Source organism: Bison bison, unplaced genomic scaffold (assembly GCF_000754665.1).
Source record: "Bison bison bison isolate TAMUID 2011002044 unplaced genomic scaffold, Bison_UMD1.0 scf7180017864145, whole genome shotgun sequence".
In the NCBI taxonomy this organism is placed as follows: domain Eukaryota; kingdom Metazoa; phylum Chordata; class Mammalia; order Artiodactyla; family Bovidae; genus Bison; species Bison bison.
In genome coordinates, this window is record NW_011494717.1 from 8,485,705 (window position 1) to 8,506,975 (window position 21,271).

Here is a 21,271-nt window from a genome sequence, read left to right on the forward strand (position 1 = left end):
GAGGGTCACTGGAGAAATCCAGATGTGGGGGCACCAAAGTCACGGGGTGGTGGGGGCGGATACTATAACAGAGAAACCTCACCCCAGCCTTCTGAAGCTTTGCTCTCTGGGGCAAGGCCCAACCCTGGATTCACAGGAGGAACTGAACTGCAGAGACGGGGCAAATGTGAATCGCACTCTAGGCCTTTTCACGATTGGCTTTGCCCCTATAAACCAGGCTTGTGGGGTAGTTTGAGAGGGAAGAGAGGAGATGGAAGTTCCCAGGGAGAAAGAAGAGATTAAGGAGAAAAATGTCCCTCATTCTGACGCACGTCTGTGTGTGTGCGTGCGCGCGCACACGTGTATACACACACACACACACACACACACACACACACATTAAATTACAGAGAGTCCTCGGCAAACGTCAAGCAGAACACACGCCTGAAGCCCCCTCTGGAGGCCCCATGGAACTGAGGCGCAGCCGGCAACCTTGGGATGCGACGGCTCTTGGGGTCCCCATGGCCACTGGGCGCTGGGCTGAGCAGCGCTGCGGCTGCGGCTTTGTGCGCCATTTCCACCTGCGTCCGGGACTGGCATAGGAGCATGACGCATCCGGGCCGGCAGTGAAGCCGCAAGATGCATCCATTCAAGGATGAGAAAACGGAGGCTTGGGTGGGAGCGACGATTTGCTGGGGTCACATAAGAGAGCTCGTGGAGATAGGGGGACATCTTGTGGGCGCGTCCTGCCGGCTATTCCAAGAAGGGGACAGCGAGAGGGGTGCGGGGCCCCCGGACACGCACGCCCCACCCTGGCGTTGCTAGGCGCACGGTTGCCGGGTGACCCGTGCTGTTGACCGTGGGGCCGAAGCGCCCGGGCTCGCTGCGCGCTCGCCGCCCCCATCATGGCCTCTCGCAGCGCGGGCACCCTACTGACAGAGTTCAATGCCGCTTACGTGCCCCCCGGCCTCATGCCCGGGTAAGAGCGCCGCGCGTCAGCCCCGCCTGAACCTGGGGTGGGAGTGGGGGTCTGAGTCCCTGGGGGCATCCCTCCTCTACTCCCTTCACAAAACCCTCCTCCCGCCTCGAAACTCCACCCCCGCGGAGTCTGAAGTTGAAGGAACCAGGTTGGGCCAAGTTTTCACTTGGTGGGGTGGTCTCCCCAGGGCCTTGCACTCTCAGACCATGCAGTGTCTGGGTGCGGCAGGGGCTCTCCAGTTGCCGTTCAGTGGGAAGTCCGTACCTAGCGGGCTCCATGCCGTCTGCCTGGGATAACAGCGGATGGGGTCCGATCAGGGAGAGGAGGGGAAGATGTGGGGCTGGTGTTTGGAGACGCTGGGCAGAAACAAGAGGATGAGGTGTCCTGGGGAAGGAAGTGAGCTCTTTGTCCCTCAGCACCGTGCGAGCATCCAGGATGCCTGCGGGTGCGCACCCGGAAGCAGAGATGAAAGAATCCGAACGCGTCGTGGGTGCCCCCACTGATCTCACTTAATCCTCGAAGAATGCTGCCTTCGAAAGCTTCCCGGCCTTTAGCATTATCGGATGCAGGGCCGAACCTACCTTTCCTTGCTCACTCCAAGGAAACCTACCTTTCCTTTCACACTCCAAACCTCTAAGATGCAAGTCTGACTGTTCCCTTCCATTGTCTGGTCCTTTCTTTCAAAGTGAGATTTCCACTTCGGACCTTCTCTTCCAAGGTGTGAGATGGTCTTCTCTCTCCTACCAGTCGACAGGAGCATTGAGGATGGGGGCTGGGTTCTGAGAATCCACCTGCACTGTGTCTGCACATCCCAACTGAATGGATGAATGAAATTAATGTCTTGAGAGTTTTGCAGTCACCAACTCTGTGTGGGTGAAAAAACACAGGCTTTCTTCTGCAAACTAAATAGACCACAAAATCAAGAAGAGGTCCCACTGTTTATTTTATATGACATTTGGATTGTCTTGAAGCAGAATAAGCAGGACATGGAGGAGCTGTGATGTTAAAGTCATTTCTGCACACAGAGGTGGTGCAGTGACTAGGGGCAGGCACTGTAGCTTTAAGCCAGTCCCTTTGTGGACAAGGCCTTTCCTGGCTCTTGGGGAACTCAAAAGCTGCTTTGGCTCCCACCTGGCAAAGCTGATTTACCAGGTCACAGTTGTTTTCTGAAGTCAAGCCTGGTGTCTTAGAAAAGGTGAATAAGAATTTTCCTATTAATCCTTTCAATCATTTGGGCATTCCCTTGATAAAGACATGTTGAGTGCTTGGGATGGGCCAGATGTTGGGTTAAGACAAACAAATGAGGAGAGGGAGGTTGCCCTGGATGGCTTTCAGTCTGGTGTGAATACAGAAGGTTTAGTTCTAAACCGTCTTTGCAGCCTTGGATAGTGGTGTTTACAACATATTCTGGGTGTTTAGCATGAAATTTGATTTTATACATCGATATTTTTTTTTCTTAAGCCCACCACGGTCTTCGTTGGAACCTAACCCTCCCCCAGAGCTCCCCTAGTCTGTCTGGGACTGCAGGGAGGAAAGCTGCATGTTTCAGAAGCAATCCTAGGATGCTTCTCTATCCATACCACTTATCTGCAGTTCCCTTGAGTGCCCTGTCCTGTGATTGATCTAGAAATTGTGATAACAAGTGAATCATAAATAAGGCTTCAAGCATGAGCAGCTGAGCCTATATATGCTACTTTATCAGCTGGATCTTTCTGGGAGGGATGTGTTCGCCCTAAAGATTCTCATCAACAAGGAATGGATTGAGTTGTCTTATATGTCTGAGTGCTACCTCATTGGTGATTTTATTAATGTAATGAACGAATCCAAGGTTTCTCGCCACACTTGGGTAATTATTATTTTTATATGCCTTTTCAAAGATTAATCACAGGATTTTAAGAGCAACTAGCCTCTTGTAACACTCAAATCATCCCCCTTATCAGTTTTATTCATAGAGGCAGAGAGTATTGACAAATATTAAGGACCTCGGAAATCAGGTAGTCCAGCCATCCCACCTCCCATTCCAGACGTGGTCATTGAGGTCTGGGCAGGGGGGACGTGCCTGAACCTCAGGCTGGTGATGCTTCCAGGATGCTTCCAGGCAGCTGGGCTGCCACCAGGTTGCTGATGCCCTGTAGCAGCACTGTGAACTCCTATGTATAAGCACCTACTATGTGCCTGGCATTGAGCTGGGCTTTTTACAAACTTTTTTACTCTTCACAAAAACCCAGATGAGAAATTGCCCAAGGTCATTCATCAGGTTCACCAGCCAGGTCTCTATGATGTCACCACCCTGCTGTCCGCAGCTGTTAGCAATTATCATCAGTTAGATTCCTACAGTGTTCAAGGCCTGATTCTAGGTACTGAGGGGAATAGGATGCTCCATCTGGTCCCTTAGTGGACCAGCACACAGATATTGTGCCATTGTTTGGCCTCTGTCCCATCTCTGCAGTGAGCAGAGAGCTCTTGGGTCAGAGTCCCTGGGGTTGTAAGGCTTTTCAAGCACACTGACTCTGTGCTTCCTGCTTCTAGGGCAGATCCAGGCTCTCTCTGCCTCCCCCAACACCTCACCCATCTCCCAGTCCAAACACATCCCTGGGCACAAAACGCAGGCCATCTGCCCAGGAGGATGTAGGAGATGCATATGCCCCATTGGGTACCCGATGCCACTCACACAGCCCTGAGGGACTGGGGAGCCTTTCTAAAAACAGGAGATGGGCCCCTGGAGACTCAGGCTTCGTAACAGGGACTCTCCCTCTCTCCAGAAGAGTCATCAGCCTTTAGAAATGTGCTCCCATTTGTCAGTTCAATTCAGTAAATATTAAAGATTAACTGCAAGGGGAAAAGAAAAGTAGGAAAAGCCAAAAAAGAATAAATGTAGAAAAATCTTAATAGGTTTAAAAGATTAAAAATTAAAAAAAGAGAAAAAAAAGAAGAAAGAAAAGGAAAACTCCACAGAACTGCAAAAGGCCAACATAGAGGCAGAAGTTTATAACAGCAATAAAAAGTGTGATTGAAAAAAAAAACTCAAAAGCTTAATTAGATTTCATAGTGCTAATAAATCGACAACTACATAAAAGTGAAAAAAAAGGAAAAAAAAGAAAAAAATCCAAAATAAACTACAGAACAAGTCAAAACACAAGAATAATAAATGTTTTTCTTGAGTCTCTGCTGTCAGCATCCTTTCCCTCTCTGGGAGTCACAGTCCACCTTATCTCCCTAGGATGCCCTCCAACACTGCGCTGGTCTCTGGACCTGCTGTTGGGAAAGCTCAGACTCTAATCTGGTCCTGCTCCTGTGTGTTCTTGCCTCTAATGTCCACAGCTATCAGAACTAGTGTGTTTTCTTTTGTGGGAGCTCTCAATGTCCTTTTATATATTCCATAGACACAGAGTCTGCCTAGTTGATCATGTGGATTTAATCTGCAGCTTGTAGAGCTTGTGGGAAGGTTTTGGGTCTTCTTCCTTAACCACACTGCCCCTGGGTTTCAATTATGGTTTTATTTCCACCTCTGCATGTGGGTCGTCCACTGGGATTTGCTCCTGAGGTTGCCCTGGAGTACTTGGGTCTGCCCCAGTGAGGACCAGGTGTGGAGATGGTGCAGCTCCTTAGATTGCAGGGGCTCTGGCAGCTTACACAGGGGAGTTGGCGGCTAGGGCAGCAGGAAATACAGTGCTCTAGAAGGGGATGGCAACCCACTCCAGTATTCTTGCCTGGAGAAGCCCACTGATGGAGAAGCTTGGCTGGCCACAGTCTACAGGGTCACAAAGAGTTGAACATGACTGAAGCAACCCTGCGTACATAGACACAAGGCTTTTTTTTGCCTGTGGCAGCTCTGCCCCAGTGAGGGTTGAGCGTGAATATGGCACAGCTGCTTGGGTCGTGGGGACCCTGGCGGCACCAAGTGTGCAAGGACATGAAGTTGTAACCCTATCAAAGTCTTTTTTTGAGCCTCTGGTAGCTGGTAATCAATTCAGCAAATATTTCCAGAGCACCTACTGAGTACCAGGAATATAGGGACGCAAGTATGAGTAGTGCAGCCCTCTCTCCCCGTGGAGTTTGCAATTCAGAAAGGAAGAATTTACCAGGGCACAGATGTTTACAACACAGCAGAGTGTGGGCTGAGACATAAGACAGGCACAAGGAAGAGAGACAGTTCAATGGTGGGGATGGGCATGGGCTACGGGTGGGTCAGAAGAGGCTTGATGGGAAGGGGATATATGAAAGTATCTTGAAGGATGGATAAGATCAGAATCTGGGGAGAGGAGGAAGCATCTTCTGGATGGAGGGGATGCCCTAGGGAAAGGCATGAACTGGAGGTACCAGCAGGATATGCTTTGAAAGCAAAAAATGGCCTATTTGCCTGGAGTGGCAAAGCTGTTACTGAACCTAACTTATGTCTGCTCGCCTGTGCCCAGTAAAGGTAACCTACTGACCTGGGTTGTGGTGAAGGGAAGTGCTAAGTTTATTGCAGGGCACCAAGCAAGGAGTCCAGGTAGCTAGTGCTCAAAAGCCCCAACTCACTGACGGTTTTCAGGGAAAGGCTTTTAAGGACAGGGTGAGGATGGAGGGTTCTGGGGTGCCTGATTAGCTTGTGGGCATCCTTCTGACTGGTTGGTAGTGAGGTAATCAGGAGTCAGCATCATCAACCTTCTGGTTCCAACCAGTCTGGGGTCTACGCACTTGTGGGCAGCATGCAACTAACTTCTTCCACTTGGTGGGTGTTTCAGTATCTGCACCACGGCTCACAGGACATGGCTTAGAATATTATCTATAGTCCTTGAGGAGGAACTAGAGGTGCTTGACTTTGTTTAATGGCCAAACTAGTATTATTTTTGTCTTGCCTGACCCTTTCCCTTTCTTTCTGCATTTTCTCACATCTCTGATGAAATTTCTTCTTTTTAATTTGGGGAAGGCTTAGGAAGCTACAGTTTTTCTACAGACAAGAGCAGGCAGAGGACATGATTGGGGGATCGGGGTTGGGGGGATTGTGTCCTAGGAAAGCCCCATAGGATCCTGCTTGGTCACACTGGGATAAGGAAGTGGATGATTGGACTGGAAAGACCTCTCACAGGGCCCATGTCAAGGAGGGCCCATTTCACCTGGCCCAGTTTGTTCTTCATTTCCCAGGTGGTGGGGCACCGTGAAGGTTGTTGCCCGGGGAGGGATCTGATCAAAACCATACTCAGCAGGAAGTAGGTGGGGAAGAGGGCGCTCATGGAATGAGGACACACTGAACAGTTACAAGTTAATTAGTTAATAAGCTGCTCATGGGATCCCCGATGGTGCACAGTAATTAATTTGAATGTTAGCTGTAGGGCCAAGCAGTGCTATTAAGAGGGAGGGAGGGGTGGCTCTCTGTGCACATAGTAACCCCAGTGGGCCTTTGCTGTGGACCAGGCTGAGCACCGCCTCCAAGCTTGTGTGGTGTGCAGGCGGGTGAGGGGCAGGGATGGAGGAGGAGGAGGAGGTGCGACGGTGCTGTAGGGACCATCCGATGCCCAGTTGTGAAACATACCATTCCCTTCTGTTCTTTCCACCTTGGCCCACCATACACTCCACAAAAATGGGGCTCTACCATGGAACTGGGCGATCATGCTCATGGGTCACAAATGTAAGAGAATGGGCACATAGACCTGGTCAAGGTGTGCCCCCTGAGAGCTAAATAAATATGACTGTGTGCATATGCCTGCACATGTGTGCGTACACACACACACACACACACACATGCACGGGCACACCTCATACACACCATCCAGAGCAGCAGGAGCTGAATCGAATCCAGATTCCAGGCAGAACCTTAGGAGGTTCTGCAGAGGAGAGGGCTTCTCTTCTATTGGGATGCAAATATCTTGGCATTCAGAGAAGGTGGGAGAGCAGGGAGCAGAGGAGGAGTGTGGCAGAGAGAAGAATCACGAAGACACGTCACCTTTCTAAAGCTCCTTTCTTTGAGATGCACACCCGCCTCCGGGGGCTGGATGCTTTGTGCCTGTGTGCCCTTGGCATATGGAAGCCTGATGTTCCAGGACACGGTTCCCCCCAGCTTCTGGACTTATGCCTCTCCCAGCGAACATTTATTGAGCACTTGTCATGGGTCAGGGGCACTGTAGGTTTTTGGGGTAAAGGAGAACTCACATTAGCAGAGGAGATGACCTAATGTGGACCTTCAGCTGGATGAAGGGTCATAATCCTTTTGTGGGGCAGAGATGCTGGGTAGGCGGGTGGTCGGGGAAGACAACAGGGAGCCTGGCTCTGTGAGTGAGGGTGAGAGCCCCCTGGTTGGGCGGGGATGCAGCCTTCCAGGTAGAGAAACGTGTGTGAAAGCTCAGAGAGCAGGCAGGTCCCCAGGGATGTAAGTAACGTGTCCAGGGCATAGGGCACCTCTGGGAAAGTGAGAGGAAGGGGTGCACCTTGGGGATCTGATGATGAAGGATCACTCTGTCATCAGTGTGGACGACAGGCTGCAGGGGGTGAGCCTGGGTCTAGGGCGGGGGTCTCCAACCTTCGGGATCTAATGCTTGATGATCTGAGGTGGAGGTGATACAATAATAATAGAAATAAAGTGCACAGTAAATGAAATGCGCTGGAATCAGTCCGAACCGCCCCACCCCCCGCAACTGTCTGCGGAAAAATTGTCTTCCATGAAACTAGTACCTGGTGCTATAAAGTTTGGGGACCGCTGGTCAAGGGGACTTACTATGAGATCCGAGGCTGCCCAGTTAAGCAAAGAGGAGGGCTTGTAGCCCTGGGAGGGTGGAGGGCCATGGGAAATCCCTAAGGAGGGAGCAGAAGCAGGACTGGCAGAGAGGCCGATGTGGCAATTAGTAGGGTGAGGCCTGGTTTCTGGGGGATTCTATAGATGGAGGTGGTGTTAACCAGGACAAGGAGAGCCAGGAGGAACAGCAGGCTAGTTTTGGTTGTGCTGAGTCTGATGCCCCCGGCAAGCCCTCGGTGGACACCTGGATGTGTGGATCTGTGGCCAGAAGAAAGATCGGAGCTGGAGACACGGATCTGGGTGTCCTTGGTGTTGGACGTCTAGTGTGAATGAGCTCTCCCAGAGGCAGTGGGTCCCCGAAGAGAGAAAAGGACTCTGGGGCAACACCAGCCCCTAGTAGAAGAGCAGGGAAAGAGCGGCAGACCTGGGTCTGTCCTCCCTTCTGCTGAAGTTTCCCGAAAAGCTTCCGCCAATGGAGACCCCTTCATGGAGCTCCACCAGCTCTCCTCCCATGCAACACCCCCCACCCCGCCCATGGGAACGGGCCTTCCCTCCTCATGTTTAATAGCACTGGATCCTTGACCACGCCTAGCACACACGTCCACTCCAGGAATCAGTAAACACCGAGTGAGGGGTAGGAGTGATGAAGGCAGGCTGAGGGACGCAGCCTTCGCATTGTCAACACCTAGCATCTCACCAGCACACAGTGGCTTCCTGATAAAGTAACTCTTTTTTTAAATTGGAGTATCGCTAAGTCGTGTCCAATTCTTGTGACCCCATGGGCTGTAGCCCACCAGGCTCCTCCGTCCATGGGATTCTCCAGGCAAGAATACTAGAGTGGGTTGCCATTCCCTTCTCCAGGGGATCTTCCCGACCCAGGAATCGAACCCAGGTCTCCTGCATTACAGGCAGTTTCTTAACCGACTGAGCTATGAGGGAAACCCAAATTGGAGTATAATTACTTTATAACATTGTGTTAGTTTCTGCTGTACAACAAAGTGAATCAGCTATAAGTGTACACATATCCCCTCCCTCTTGAACCAACCTCCTACCCCAGCCCCATCCCTCCTCTCTAGGTCATCACAGATCGCTGAGCTGAGCTCCCTGCTCTATATAGCACCTTCCCACTAGCTGTCTATTTCACACGTGTATATGCCAGTCCCAATCTCTCAATTCATCCCACCTATCCCTCTCCCCTCCCCGTGTTCATAAGTCTATTCGCTACATCTGCATCTCTATTCCTGCCCTGCAAACAGGTTCATCTGTACCACTTTTTATTAGATTCCACATATATGTGTGAATATATACTTGTTTTTGTCTTCCTGACTTCATTCTGTACAGCAGACTCTAAGTCCATCCACATCTCTACAAAATGACCCACTTTCGTTCCTTTCTGTGACTGCGTAGTATGCCATTGTATATATGTACCGTATCTTTATCCATTCACCATCGATGTATCGTCTAGCTTGCTTCCATGTCCTGGCTGTTATCAACAGTACTGCAACGGACATTGGGGTGCATGTGTCTTTTTGCATTATGGTTTTCTCAAGGCATATGCCCAGTAGTGGAATTGCTGGGTCATATCGTAGTTTCATTTTTAGTTTTTAAAGGAACCTCCATGCCATTCTCCACAGTGGCTGTACCAATTTACATGGCCACCAACAGGGTGAGAGGGTTCCCTTTTCTCCACACCCTCTAAGCGTTTGTTATCTGCGGATTTCTTAATGGTGGCCATTCTGGCTGGTGTGAGGTGGTACCTCATTTTACTTTTGATTTGCACTTCTCTGATAGTGATGTTAAACATCGTTTCATGTGTTTGTTGGCCACCCAGTTGTCTTCTTTGGAGAAATGGCCATTTAGGTCTTCTTATTTTTTGATTGGGTTGCTTGTTGTTTCGATGTTGAGCTCCATAAGTAACTCTTAATGCCATCTGACTCACTTAAAAAATATTACCTGTTCAAGTAAAGATGAACTCAACAAATCACCCCAAACCCAAACACCTAGGATTAACCTGACCTTCATTTTAGGTTTCTTTTTATGTATATATTCAGAAAGAAGGCTAAATGGATGGGTGTGTGGACAATGGATAGAAAGATAGACAACAATTTTATAAAAAGATGATCATACCATATTTACTATTTTAAAAAGAAAAGCATGAAATGCAACCTAACTCAAACTCAACTGAAGAGAAAGACACTGAAGTAAAACGGAAGAACAGACTTTAGATAAATGCTAATTCATCACAAGAGATATTTGTTTCTAAAAGTTCCTTCTAACAGAGAGAACAGGAGAGGGAGAGAGAATAAAACCCATTACGGGGTTAGAGTAATTATGTTATTTTTACCAACGTGTTTCAATTTTGGATGCCATGGGTTGGCTGTGCTTTAAAAATCCTAAGTGCATTCCCATCTCCCTCCCACCCACCCCTCAATTTTTCTTACTTAAATTATTTTCTCCTTTGACAGGTTTTATAACATTTACATTCTTTTCTGCAACCAGCCTTCACCTAGTAGCTATTCCTAGTTCTGCACTTAAATAGATGTGAAGTAACCACCAGTCATTCTAACAGAGGTTCTACATTCCTGAGTGTTTTTTTTTCCCTTTTGAATCATCGCTGATTGGCAGGATTTCATCACTGAACACTGTCTTAGGAAGAGCATTGGGCGCTCTATTTCCGGAGTTCTTTCACGCAGCTGCCTTTCCACCTGGAGGGCTGGCCAGTTCCATATTCTCGGGTCGCGCTCTCTTCTGTGCAGAATGCTGTTGACGGGGGTTCATTTTCATTCTGTTGCTTTATTTTCTCTGTGTTGGGGTTTGGCAACAACTGGTAGATTACAGCACCTCTTTCATCTGCTGCATTCTGAACCACCTGGGAAAGAAGATAAAAGAGGGAAGCTGGCATTAGGGAATGGGGCTGACATTGAACCCTCAAATGAGATGGCAGGGCTGGGGCAGAGGGCATCCCCCAAAACAGGGTATGGAGGAGCAGGGTGGGCTTCCTTGCTTCCAAACAAAGTGGGGAAGGAGAGTGGGCTTCACCCACCAGGGAGATGCCCTCCACTTCTAACATGGAAGAGCTCCCTCTACACAAAGGACTCCTCGGAATGAAGGAAGAATCATCTCCCCACTGCTTGTCTTTGGCTTCTTGATGATTGAACTGATATTTTTATTACATTTCATACACAAAACAAAGAACTCTCAGGGACTCTGTACCTCAGGTTATATGTCTTCCCAGCGGATGATCTTCTATGACCTTAATGAAGAAGTATAAGCTCATATGTGAGTGATGGGGTCAAAAGTCAGACTGAGGGAGGTCAACAAAAGCATGAGAGCAGAAGAAATGAAGGCAGAAAGTACAGAGCATTCCCGGGAGAAATTTGGAAACGAAGGAAGAGAAAGGGCTCTAGAGAGCAGCAAGGCCAAGTGTAGGGTTTTGCAACCTAGGCAAAGCTTTGCATGTTTGTAGGCAGAAGGGAAGACGCTCAGGAAGGATAGATCTCAGGTGACTGGGAGGATGGACAGAGGCCAAGAGAGACAGGGAGGGATGGATTGGAAGAAGGAGGCCTTGGTGAGGCAGGAGGGGGTGCTCCAGACCCGGGAGTGTGAAGGCCATGGGCCAAGAGGAGGACTCCATTCTGGAAGTGGCCAAGGTGGCCCCACAGGCTTACAAGCACTCAGCCACCCCACCATCTTCCCAGGGCCAGAGACATGGCTGCCAGCAGGGAACTCAGGTGGGGCCAGCAGGAAGGGCGCTGCAGCAGGAGGGAGAGGGTTAGGACCCCAGGGCAGAGAGAAACCAAGGGACAAGAGAGACGAGGCTGGAGACAGGCCCAAGTCCAGTGGGGGTGTCTCCCCTCTGCTTCCGGTTCAGCGGCTCCATTGCTCCCTGCTCTGGCAGGGACATCCTCAGATGCTGCAGGACCCCAGGAAGGTGGAGCCATGGAGGATGGATAGGACCAGGAACCTGGAAGGGCTCCTATAATGCCTTCAGTGGAAAGCCAATCAGAAGGTGTGTCAGTAACCACCGTGCTTAACTTGCTCTCCATTCACCCAAAGATGCAATCATGCATTTCTGCCTAACTCTAGGCTAACACCTATCCTCCTGGTGAGGAGACTGAGGCCCAGGGCGGCTCTCAGAGGTCATGCTGAAGCACGACTTCAAAGGCCTCACTGTGCTTTGGCCTCTGGTGCAGGATGAGCTTCTGAAACGGAGAAGCCGTCAATGTAGCAGTGGCCTGGCAGCCTCCCCATGCTTCCAGGGCTTCCCTGTGAGTGTTTTCGTCGTGGGGAGTGAGCTCAACTGAGAGGAAGTAAGACTTGGAGCATCGCAGTGAAATGACCCCAGGAGACGCACCAGAGGGCCTTGGAGCGTGGCCACTGGCCTTCGATGTCTGTAGGTCCAACATCATTGGTTCTGTCGGGGTGTCAGCCACTCACCTTGTTTGTTCAATAGAAATCTCCTGCCCAGACCATGTACCCGACCTGGTTCTGAAAACTGGGGATAAAACATGAGTAAGACGGGATCAGACACCACCCTTGAGAAGCTCCCGGTCTAGCAGGAAGACGGGAAGTAAGCAGACAACAGCTGGACAGGGTGAGAGGGATTTAGGTCACAGAGGGAACAGGGAGCAGGACCCACCTCGAACACCTAGACCCACCTGGGAGAGGCGACAAGGAAAAGGCTTCTTCAAACAACTGACATTTGAACAAGACTTAAAGGACCTTTCAGTACTGGAGGCAAAGAGCGGGGGGTAGGGGGATGAGGGGCGGGCTGGTCATTCCTGATGGCAGGAGGCACAGGGCAAGACCCTGGCGGTGGGGAGAGTGAGAGGAAAAGGGGGAAAGGGAGCCAGGAGAGTAGTTCCACTTCGGAACTGCAGTACTCTCTACAACCAGGGTGTAGAGTGGCTGATGAGAGGGAGAGGAAGGCAAGGGTCAGGACACTGACAGCCTGGAACACCATGCTAAGGACTTGACTTCAGGAAGCTCAGTCTGGCTGAAGTGTGGGAAATGGGCTGGAGGTATGAGAGCAGATAGGAGAGCAGGGAGGCTGTTTCTGCTGAAGTCCAGGTGAAAGGCAAGGTAGCCTGAGCTCAGGTGGGGGTATTGGAGCTGCAGGGCTCAGCGGCTGATTGGATGTGAGGGATGAAGCTGGGGGAGACGGATGCTTGTTTGGTGTTGGACATCTGCAGGGTGCTGTTCACTGAGATGGGACTAGAGTGTTGGGGAAGGTGGGAAGTAAGGCCTGGGGGACATCCCAGGGAGATGCGCAGAGTGTGCAACTGTACACAGGAGTCTGAAGCCTGGGGGGAGCTTCTGGGCTGGAGATGTAGACCGGGGGTCCTCCACGCACTGGTGAGGGTTAAGGCCAGGGCATGGGGGCCATTGCCAGGAGGACTCAGCGGAGGCGGGGGCGGCCAAGAAGACCCCAAAGGAAGTGGACAGAGGAGGGACATGATGAGAAGGACAGAGAGGTTGATGAAAACCAACAGCAGACAAGAGAGCAGTGTAATAAAAACCACAAGTGATGTTTCAAGATGACAGTGGTCCACATCATCCAGAGCAGCAGAAAGGCCATCAGCGGCTCCGGGAGAGTGACTCCAATGGCAGAACCAGGCGGGAGGGAGACAGGGCCAGGTTTCTGAGGGTGAGGGCCCGGGGCCGGGCGGTTGGGGGAGCTGTGCTGACGGGGAGGAGGCTTTGACCTCTTGGTATTATTGCCCCAAATCCGATTCCCACACTCTCTGATGTCACTGACTCTCCTCACCCTCTCCCCAAACGAGTCTCCGTGCTCTCTGTGTGAGTCTTGCTTAACCAGGGCTCTTGAGCATGCTGGGTCTGTTCTGCTCTGCTCTGTGTCCCCAAGGGGCATTGCTTGCCTCCTCCTGTCCCTTCCACTGGCCCCCTTTGTCATAGAGGGTGACGGAGCTCCAGAAGCTGGGCGAGCTCTCCAGGCCAAGTGGATGGTGCTGTGTGAGGCCGAGGTGCTAGAAGGCAGGCTGGAAGGCTGGAGCCCTGGCCACCCTGACCCCTGACCCTTCAGCCATAACCTCGGAACCGTGGAGAAGGAAATGGCAACCCACTCCAGTATTCTTGCTTGGAGAATCCCATGGACAGAGGAGCCTGGCAGGCTACAGTTCATGGGATTGCAAGAGTCAGACATGGCTTAGCGCTATCTTTTCAGAGGTGCAGGTGGCCTCCGCACCTTCAGGTCAACCCCTCCATCAATGGAGGCCCGTCAAGGAGAAGTGATTTGCCTACAGCCTCTCTGAGGAGGTCAGGACTGGACCCGGTGTCCTGGCCCCCTTGTGAGCCTCTGGTCTGGAGAGATCTCTGTGGGGCGGTAGAGGCCCAGCATCTCTCTCATGTGTCCTTTCCTGAGGCCTGAGCTGGGCGGGCACCTTAGGAAGCCTCTTGAGACCAGGAGGTGGCCAGCGGGGCCCACTGACCTCGCCCGTAGTCTTTAAGGAACTAGCCTGGAGCCCTCCACCGCCCCCTGCCCTGCTCTCTCAGGTACAAAGGCCACGTTCCTGGCGTGGCCTTCTCCTTCGGCTCCCCCTACGGTACCACCACCCTCAAGTACTTCCAGGACCAGCGCAATGCAGCCCTGGGGAGGAGCTCCACTGCCTTCAGCAGAGGCGGCCACTTCCCGACCATCTTCTCCCCGAACCCCACCCAAGTGCTGAGGAACCGCGCCCTCACCCGGGACCGCTGGCTGCACACCCCCAGCTACACCCGCTTCAACCTGGATAGCAGCCGCTGGGCCGAGCTCTCGCACTTCTACCAGGTGGGCGGTCCTGGCTGGGCTCCGGCCACCCCTTCCTCACTCCCCCTACGTCCCCCTCCCCTGCCATGGGGAGGGAGTGACGGCTGGTGGCCCAGGGAGACTCTCAGCCTCCAGAGCGCCTCTGTTAGCTTTTGCAGAGCCCCTGAGCCAGCAGGGAACCTGGTGAGTTTGGCTGGGCGCGTGGAGGGGCTCAGTGCTCTGCTTCTCTGACTGCCCCCTCATATCTGACCTTCCCACTCTGGGGGCTCCAGTGGCTCATCCCCTGCTCCCCTGCTGCTGTGAGAGCTGGGAGCCTTTGGGGTGTTCCTGCCATCACTTCCCCCCAGTCGTCGCCTCTCCCCCTGGGCCCTCACTTACCTCCTTTCTGAGCAAAAGCCCTAAGGTTCACCCACAGTGTGAATATCGTACACTGAGGACTGCAGAGCTCCAGCCAGGCTCCAGCCCCAAGTCTACTCTTCACAGTACACCAGATCCCAGTGCCCACCCAACACCAACTCCTGCTTCACTGGCTCTTTAAGGATGAGCCCAAGCCAGGTGGTGCTAGCGGTAAGAAGCCGCCTGCCAATGCAGGAGACAGAGGAGATGCAGGTTTGATCCCTGGGTGGGGAAGATCCCCTGGAGAAGGGCATGACAACCCACTCCAGTATTCTTGCCTGAAGAATCCCATGGACAGAGGAGCCTGGCAGGCTATTGTCCATAGGGTTGCAAAGAGTCGGACACTGACTGAAGTGACTTAGGACATACGAATGCACCAAGTTGACTTCAGACCCCCCTGCCCTTGGGGAAAGAGAGGCAGATGGAGGGGTGTCTGCCCGTACCCCCATCTTGTCCTTATCCTGCTCCCCCAGACCTGGTTCCAGAGGGCCACAGGCTCACAGACGCTCGCTCACCTTGGGGAGGCCAGGGCTCCCTCTCTGCTGTGGTCTTGGAAACCTCATGGCCCCTCAACATCTTTGCAAACATCCCTCCTAGCCTGATTTCAGGGACCCGGATGCCTCCTGGTCCCCAGGGTGGAGAACGGCATGAGAAGGCTGCTTCCCCAGGAGAGATGGCCAGGTTGATGGTGTCAGACTCTGAGGAGCTGTGGACCCATGCTGTGGGGCCCAGGGAGCACAGCCTCTCCAGGAGGGAGGGAAAGGGAGACACTCCATTCTGGCAACCCACTCCAGTAGGCTTGCCTGGAAAAGCCCATGGACAGAGGAGCCAGTCTATGGGGTCACAAAAAGCCGGACACACACACACACACACACACACATACACACACGCGCGCACGCGCATATAGCTTACTTGGGCCGCCTATTGAGCGGGGCCTCACATACCTCACCTCTGCTGTCCCCTGCCTCATTGACTCGACCAGCACAGCTGGTGTGGGGTGTATCATTATCGCCAGGAGCCAGACAAGGAACTGGGGCTCAGGAGGGCACCCAGCTGGGGACTCTTCTCTGGGGGCATGAGGGGAGACGACCCCAGCCCCTGCCAAGGTACAGCCGGGGAGGGAGCAGGCGCCCGCGGTCACTCCCGCGCACTAACGACCGGTCCTCTCTTCCTTGGTTGGACTGTAGATGGCGCAGCGGCATCGGGAGCACTATCAAGACAAGACAGGCTTGGTGCACCGGGTCCCCTACTTTGTGCTGCCCGTGAAGGAGTGGGACCGGTACCCCATCCCCACCGACCTGTGAGTGCTTTCCCTCCCCTCCTCCGCGCATTCACCAGCTTGTGTCCACAGGGCGCCGGCTCTTGCCAGGCCTGCAGGCCCCCAGACTGAGAAACGAGTTAAAACTTTTAACTCCTGCAGCACACAGGGTGACAGTTAAACAGAGCTAGGGGGTGAGCCTCAGGAGGGGAGGCCAGGAACCTGAATAGGCAGAATCAGGAAGATCATCTGCCTGGTCAGATGCACTGGGAATTTGGCGGCAAACCGCATCATCTTTGCTGGCCTGAAGCTGCAGGACCGTTCCTCTGCCATGGCAGCCTTGGAGCTACACTGGTCCAAACGCAGGCGCAGCCACTCCGTGCAGCAAGGAGCTGCTGCCCTCTGGTGGACCTACAGAGTACTACACAAAACAGGGACCGTATCTCCAGCCCTGGTGTAGACTCAGAGGAAACGTACTCCTAGGGACTCGACCATATTTTTTCAAAGCCCAACAGTCTAAGAAATATGAAAGTATATCACGGTTTTTAATTGGTAGAGCTTCTTTTCCCAGGGGAGGCCATCTCTGCCCTGTGAGATAACCCAGGCATGTTGTTTCCTTGATCTCCCTCCTGACGCCCAGGCAGGGAGGTCTGAAGTCTGTGCTCTGAGGTGTCCTATGGAGTAGGGGGCATCGGAAGGTTAGTGGACAGATCTTGGGTTACCAACTCCATTCCGACCTTTGCTTGCCTCAGGAGCCCAGAGTCTTGCCATTGTTGTTTACTGATAAAGCAGCAACCCTTTCCATAGAGTTTAATGGTTTTTGAAGATACAATTTAACATCACCTATAGATTCTTCCCAGATGGTGCTAGTGGTAAAGAACCCACCTGCCAATGTAGGAGACGTGAGACACCAGTTTGACCCTTGGATTGGGAAGATCCCTTGGAGGAGGAAATGACAACCCACTTCCGTATTCTTGCCTGGAGAATCCCATGGACAGAGGGGCCTGGTGGGCTACAGTCCATGGGGTCGCACAGAGTCAGACAGGAGTGAAGCAGCTTAGCATGCACAGATTCTTCTCTGTGGGACAGATGGACCCATTTTCTAAAAAGGGAAACTGACTTAGTAATGGCTTTGGGGACTTGTACAGATGGCAAGTCTAGTAGGAGGTAGAACTGGAGGGAACCCAGATCTCCCAACACCAATGCTAAGATTCTAGATTGGCCATCTCACCACCTTGGGGTGGCTCTGAGTCAGTCCATCCCTGGAGACATTGTAGGGCCTCGCCTGGGGACAAGTCTCCTCTTGAGACCTCACCGAACAGCATCTACATCTCCTACAGCTGAGGGACCCCAGGATGCCCTAACTCTGTCCCTTCTCCAACTGCCTGACAGCCCGTGCTGCTGCTGACGGCTTCATGTCTAACACAGAGCACCAAAGAGGTGTTTGGGAGTAAGAGGGTCGTTGCTTGCACTCAGCCTTTACTCTGATCATCTCTGTGGCCTGGGGAATGTCCCTGTCCTTCCCTGAGGTTCATTGCTATTGTCTTTTTCATCACTATCACCACCATCATCATCTCTATTTATCACTATCATATTCATCACCATTATCACCATCACCATCACCACCATCACCATCTTCATCATCTACACCACCGTTACCATCACCACTACCATCGCCATCATAACTATCACCATCATCATCAGTACTACAGCACATTCTTAGAACATGTGTTGAGTGTTTGCTCCTTGTTCAGCATTCTATTAGTGCTTTGCATGCATTATTTCATTTACTCCTCAAAGCAAAGTTAGGAGGGAGGTACCAACATCAGTCCATCTTACATGTGTACACTTCTAGCAGGAACTGGGTTGGAATCCATCCCAGCTTCCTGACACCGATGCCCTTGCCCTTAACCACTGAGCTTCTGTGCAAACACAAGTCCTTCTGATCTTGAGTGCAGGGTGACTTACCAGATGCTAAGCTGACCAGCAGCCAGCAGAGCCAGCATCATGGGCTGGAAAATGGGCCTTTTTCATGCTGGTGGCCTGGCTCACTGCATGACACTGGCTCCACCCTCACCCCCCAGGCCTCCTCTGAGCCCGAAGGAGAAGTGGCATCTATTAAGAGTGGCCCCTGAGAACCTGAGGACCTACCAGACATTCCCATCGGGGAAGAGGGTCTCCCCACAGGAGCGGCAAAGGCGGGACTGCTACTTTGAATTCAGAGCGTGACACCTGAGAGCCACGGCCCTGACAAGGTTGGCTTTCTGGAATAAAATCTTTAGCCATGACCATCCCATGTTCTTCTCTTCTGAGCTCCAGGAGCACTTGGCCTCAGCTGGACAGTGCCTGAGGGTCACACAGCTTGGGGTCTGAGGGACCTGTGGGATGCTCACCCCAGGTGTCAGCACCAACAAAAAGCAATGTCAGTCCCCTGCTGGGCCCACCCACCTCTCTCTGGAGGACTGCAGGGGTCCTGAGGCACTCAGGCAGAGTGAGCCCTCCCGTCTGCTCCCACTGGGATAATCAAGGGTCCCGTTAGGCCATGACTGAGAAGGAGGCGGTAGTGGTCCTGGACCACTCACACTAGTCAGATGCTAAGGAAATCCCACTTGAGCCCTGGCTCAGCATCCTTTCACTCACATGACAGCCTGTGAGAGAGGGGGTGTTGTCCCTACTTCACTGATAAAGACCCTGGGGCTCAGAGGTGGAGAGAACTGTCCAAACTCACGCAGCTGGGAAGTGGCACAGCCAGGATGTGGACCCAGACCTTTCGGACTCCCAGTTGCTGGTATTCCCCCTACACTCTTCACTTGTGGTCCAAGTGGGGGCTGAGGGGCAGGGATGACGCAGATCCCGGAGGGCCCTGTGGTGTCTGAAGGAAGAAACCACTTTCTCCATCCTGCCCTGACTGGCAGGGACAGGCTGCTTTGGCATCGCCCCGGGACTGTTTCTAGAAGTGACGGAGGGGAAGGGACCTGAGGCCAAGTCAATCTTCAAGGTATCGCTGTGTGTCAGGAGCCCCTAGCCAAGAGTGGACACTGGGCTCCTGGTTCACACTCTGAGATGGCTGCAGAGGCTCAGGTTGTGGAGGGTGCTGCTCCCCACCTCCACCTCCTAGGTGGCCTCCGGCCTGCAGGAGAGGTCACAAGAGCTCCTTTAGAGACAGGATCTAGGATAGGAACCTCGGGCCAGGTGTGTACCCATGCCTCGGGTGCATGCCAACATCCCAGCACCCCCTGGATCTGATCAAGGGACTCCGTTAAGAAAGGGCTCTTAGTTCCCCTGCGTGAGTGAAATGGGTTCTTATTTCCCCAAAAGACAATGCGACCACAGCAGATTCAGGTTCATTGGAAGGTGAGCACAGCCTTTCCCCTGTAAGCCAGTCTTTAGACACCTCCTCCCTGAAGAGAGTGTAAACAAGAAAAAACAAGAAAAAAGCCCATCAGGTAGGCATCTGACAGCTTTTATGGACCCCCTAAGGGGCTTCTCCTGTGTCCCAAACCAACTGGGCTCCAGAGAGTCCCTGTGGTGGCCACATTAATTCAAGGGTTTGGCCGAGTGGCAAAGCAAATAAACCCTGATTGCTGGTCACATACTGTCATGTCCCAAGGGTGCAGGGGTGTCAAGTGGGGCCAAGATGTCTTGGGAAGCCAGGCACCAATTGGAAAGACTGCTCAGCGCATAGCTCTGTACAGCCTGCACCCGAGATGCAAGGAGAGAGGCTGAAGGGAGGCCCGTGGAAGTAAGCGCAAGATGTATATTCTCCTGGTGAATTTCATCTGGTTTGGCTTGGTCCCCGCTGTGACATGGGTTGGCCTCAAAAAGACTGGCCAATCTCAGTCTTGGCACATCTCAGACACTGGCAAACTTAAGCCCTGGAATGAGCAGTTCTTAATAAAAAATTACTTCTATATGACCTTGCACTCAAAATATAATGTTCAGTTCAGTTCAAAATATGATGAACTGATGGGAAAAGGGAAAGGCTTTAATTTTGCTTTATTGAATGAACAATATTCTAGAAGTGAGGGAGGGATGGGGACAAAGTCATTCTTCTAGTCAGATTTCCTCTAGTGCCTGCAGAGGGTTGAATTCCAAGTTCCAGGGGGTCCCCTTCAAGGCCACCAGAGCAGGTATTTGTGTTCACGTCAACATCCCCAGAAATGAATCCGAAAGGAGCTGAAAGAAGGAATTCCATTAGCCACCTCAAGCCTGAAGTTGTAAAATCCCCTCTACTTCCTGGGTTCACAGCTCTGTGTCCCTTTGTCTGAGCGATGGTCAGCTTGCAGCAATCCAAGCCACCCCAAAGCCTTCTTTAAAGCTCCTTTGAGCAGCTCCAGAATGCTAAGGCAGTCACAACCTTGTGGTGCTGGAGCCAGTGGAAAGAAAGGGGAGTGATTCAAAGAAAACACTCAAGGCAGACAGATTCCAGCCTCAGTTGTGTGCTGGGCTGTTATAGAAGAAGAGGATCAAGTAGGGTGGTCCAAGTGTGGACTGTCTTTCTCTAAAAGAGCCCCTGGGCAGCCATGTTGGAAGGAAGGGCCATCTCCTCCAGCCAGGTGATTGGAAGAGGGCCAGACACCTGCCTGGACTGGCCAATCAGATTCTCTGGGAATTCAGTCAGAGCCGAGGGACATTCACTGAGGGTCATTGGGAGCCAAAGAGCTATAAACTTGACCACTGTGGAGAGGCCACATTTGGTCTCATGCCTGGCAAAGCAGAGATTTCTGGTTGCACATAAAGCAAAGACCAGGGCTGCTGAGGACAGAGGCAGAGACTCTGGGCTCCTAGCCGGGTGCTCCATGAGGCCTAGCTGGTTTTGTTCATTTTTGATTGGTTAAACCATTTTGAAGGGGCATTTGTCCTTGCTGTCACCTTGGCTGATGACCAAGGGCAGAACAGGGTGCAGGAACAGCAGACACAGGCAAACATGTAGTTCAGTGCGAGAAGACTGCCCTAACCGGGCTGGTCCTCCTGATATGGGCTGCCTTCAGTGGTGGTGTACTTCCCACAGCTGGAGGGACCCAAATAAAACTGTTGAACACAGCCAATATGGAGATGGCCAATTGTCCAGAAGTGTCTGGACCAGATATGACCCTTACGGCCCCTTTCCACCTGAGTTCTTCTGAGCTCCATCACTGGCATATTCACTGTCTGCCCCACCCCCACCCGGGTTTGGTGCCA

General features: G+C 52.2%; 2 protein-coding genes across 2 annotated transcripts in view; one reads left to right on the forward strand and one right to left on the reverse strand.

The window, feature by feature from the left end:
* Window positions 1-851: 851 nt before the first annotated feature.
* Window positions 852-18,378, forward strand: LOC104989057 (chromosome unknown open reading frame, human C2orf70). Its single transcript, XM_010840596.1, has 4 exons — window positions 852-958; window positions 14,184-14,457; window positions 16,020-16,132; window positions 18,175-18,378. The coding sequence occupies exons 1-4, from the start codon at window positions 885-887 to the stop codon at window positions 18,317-18,319; spliced, it is 606 nt and encodes a 201-aa protein (XP_010838898.1). The 5' UTR covers window positions 852-884; the 3' UTR covers window positions 18,320-18,378.
* A 1,693-nt stretch (window positions 18,379-20,071) lies between these two features.
* Window positions 20,072-21,271, reverse strand: part of CIB4 (calcium and integrin binding family member 4) — a 51,582-nt gene continuing 50,382 nt past the window's right edge. The window contains exon 7 of the mRNA XM_010840597.1: window positions 20,072-20,266. Within this exon, the coding sequence (XP_010838899.1) occupies window positions 20,236-20,266 (31 nt within the window). The 3' untranslated portion in view covers window positions 20,072-20,235. The remainder of the gene's footprint in view (window positions 20,267-21,271) is intronic.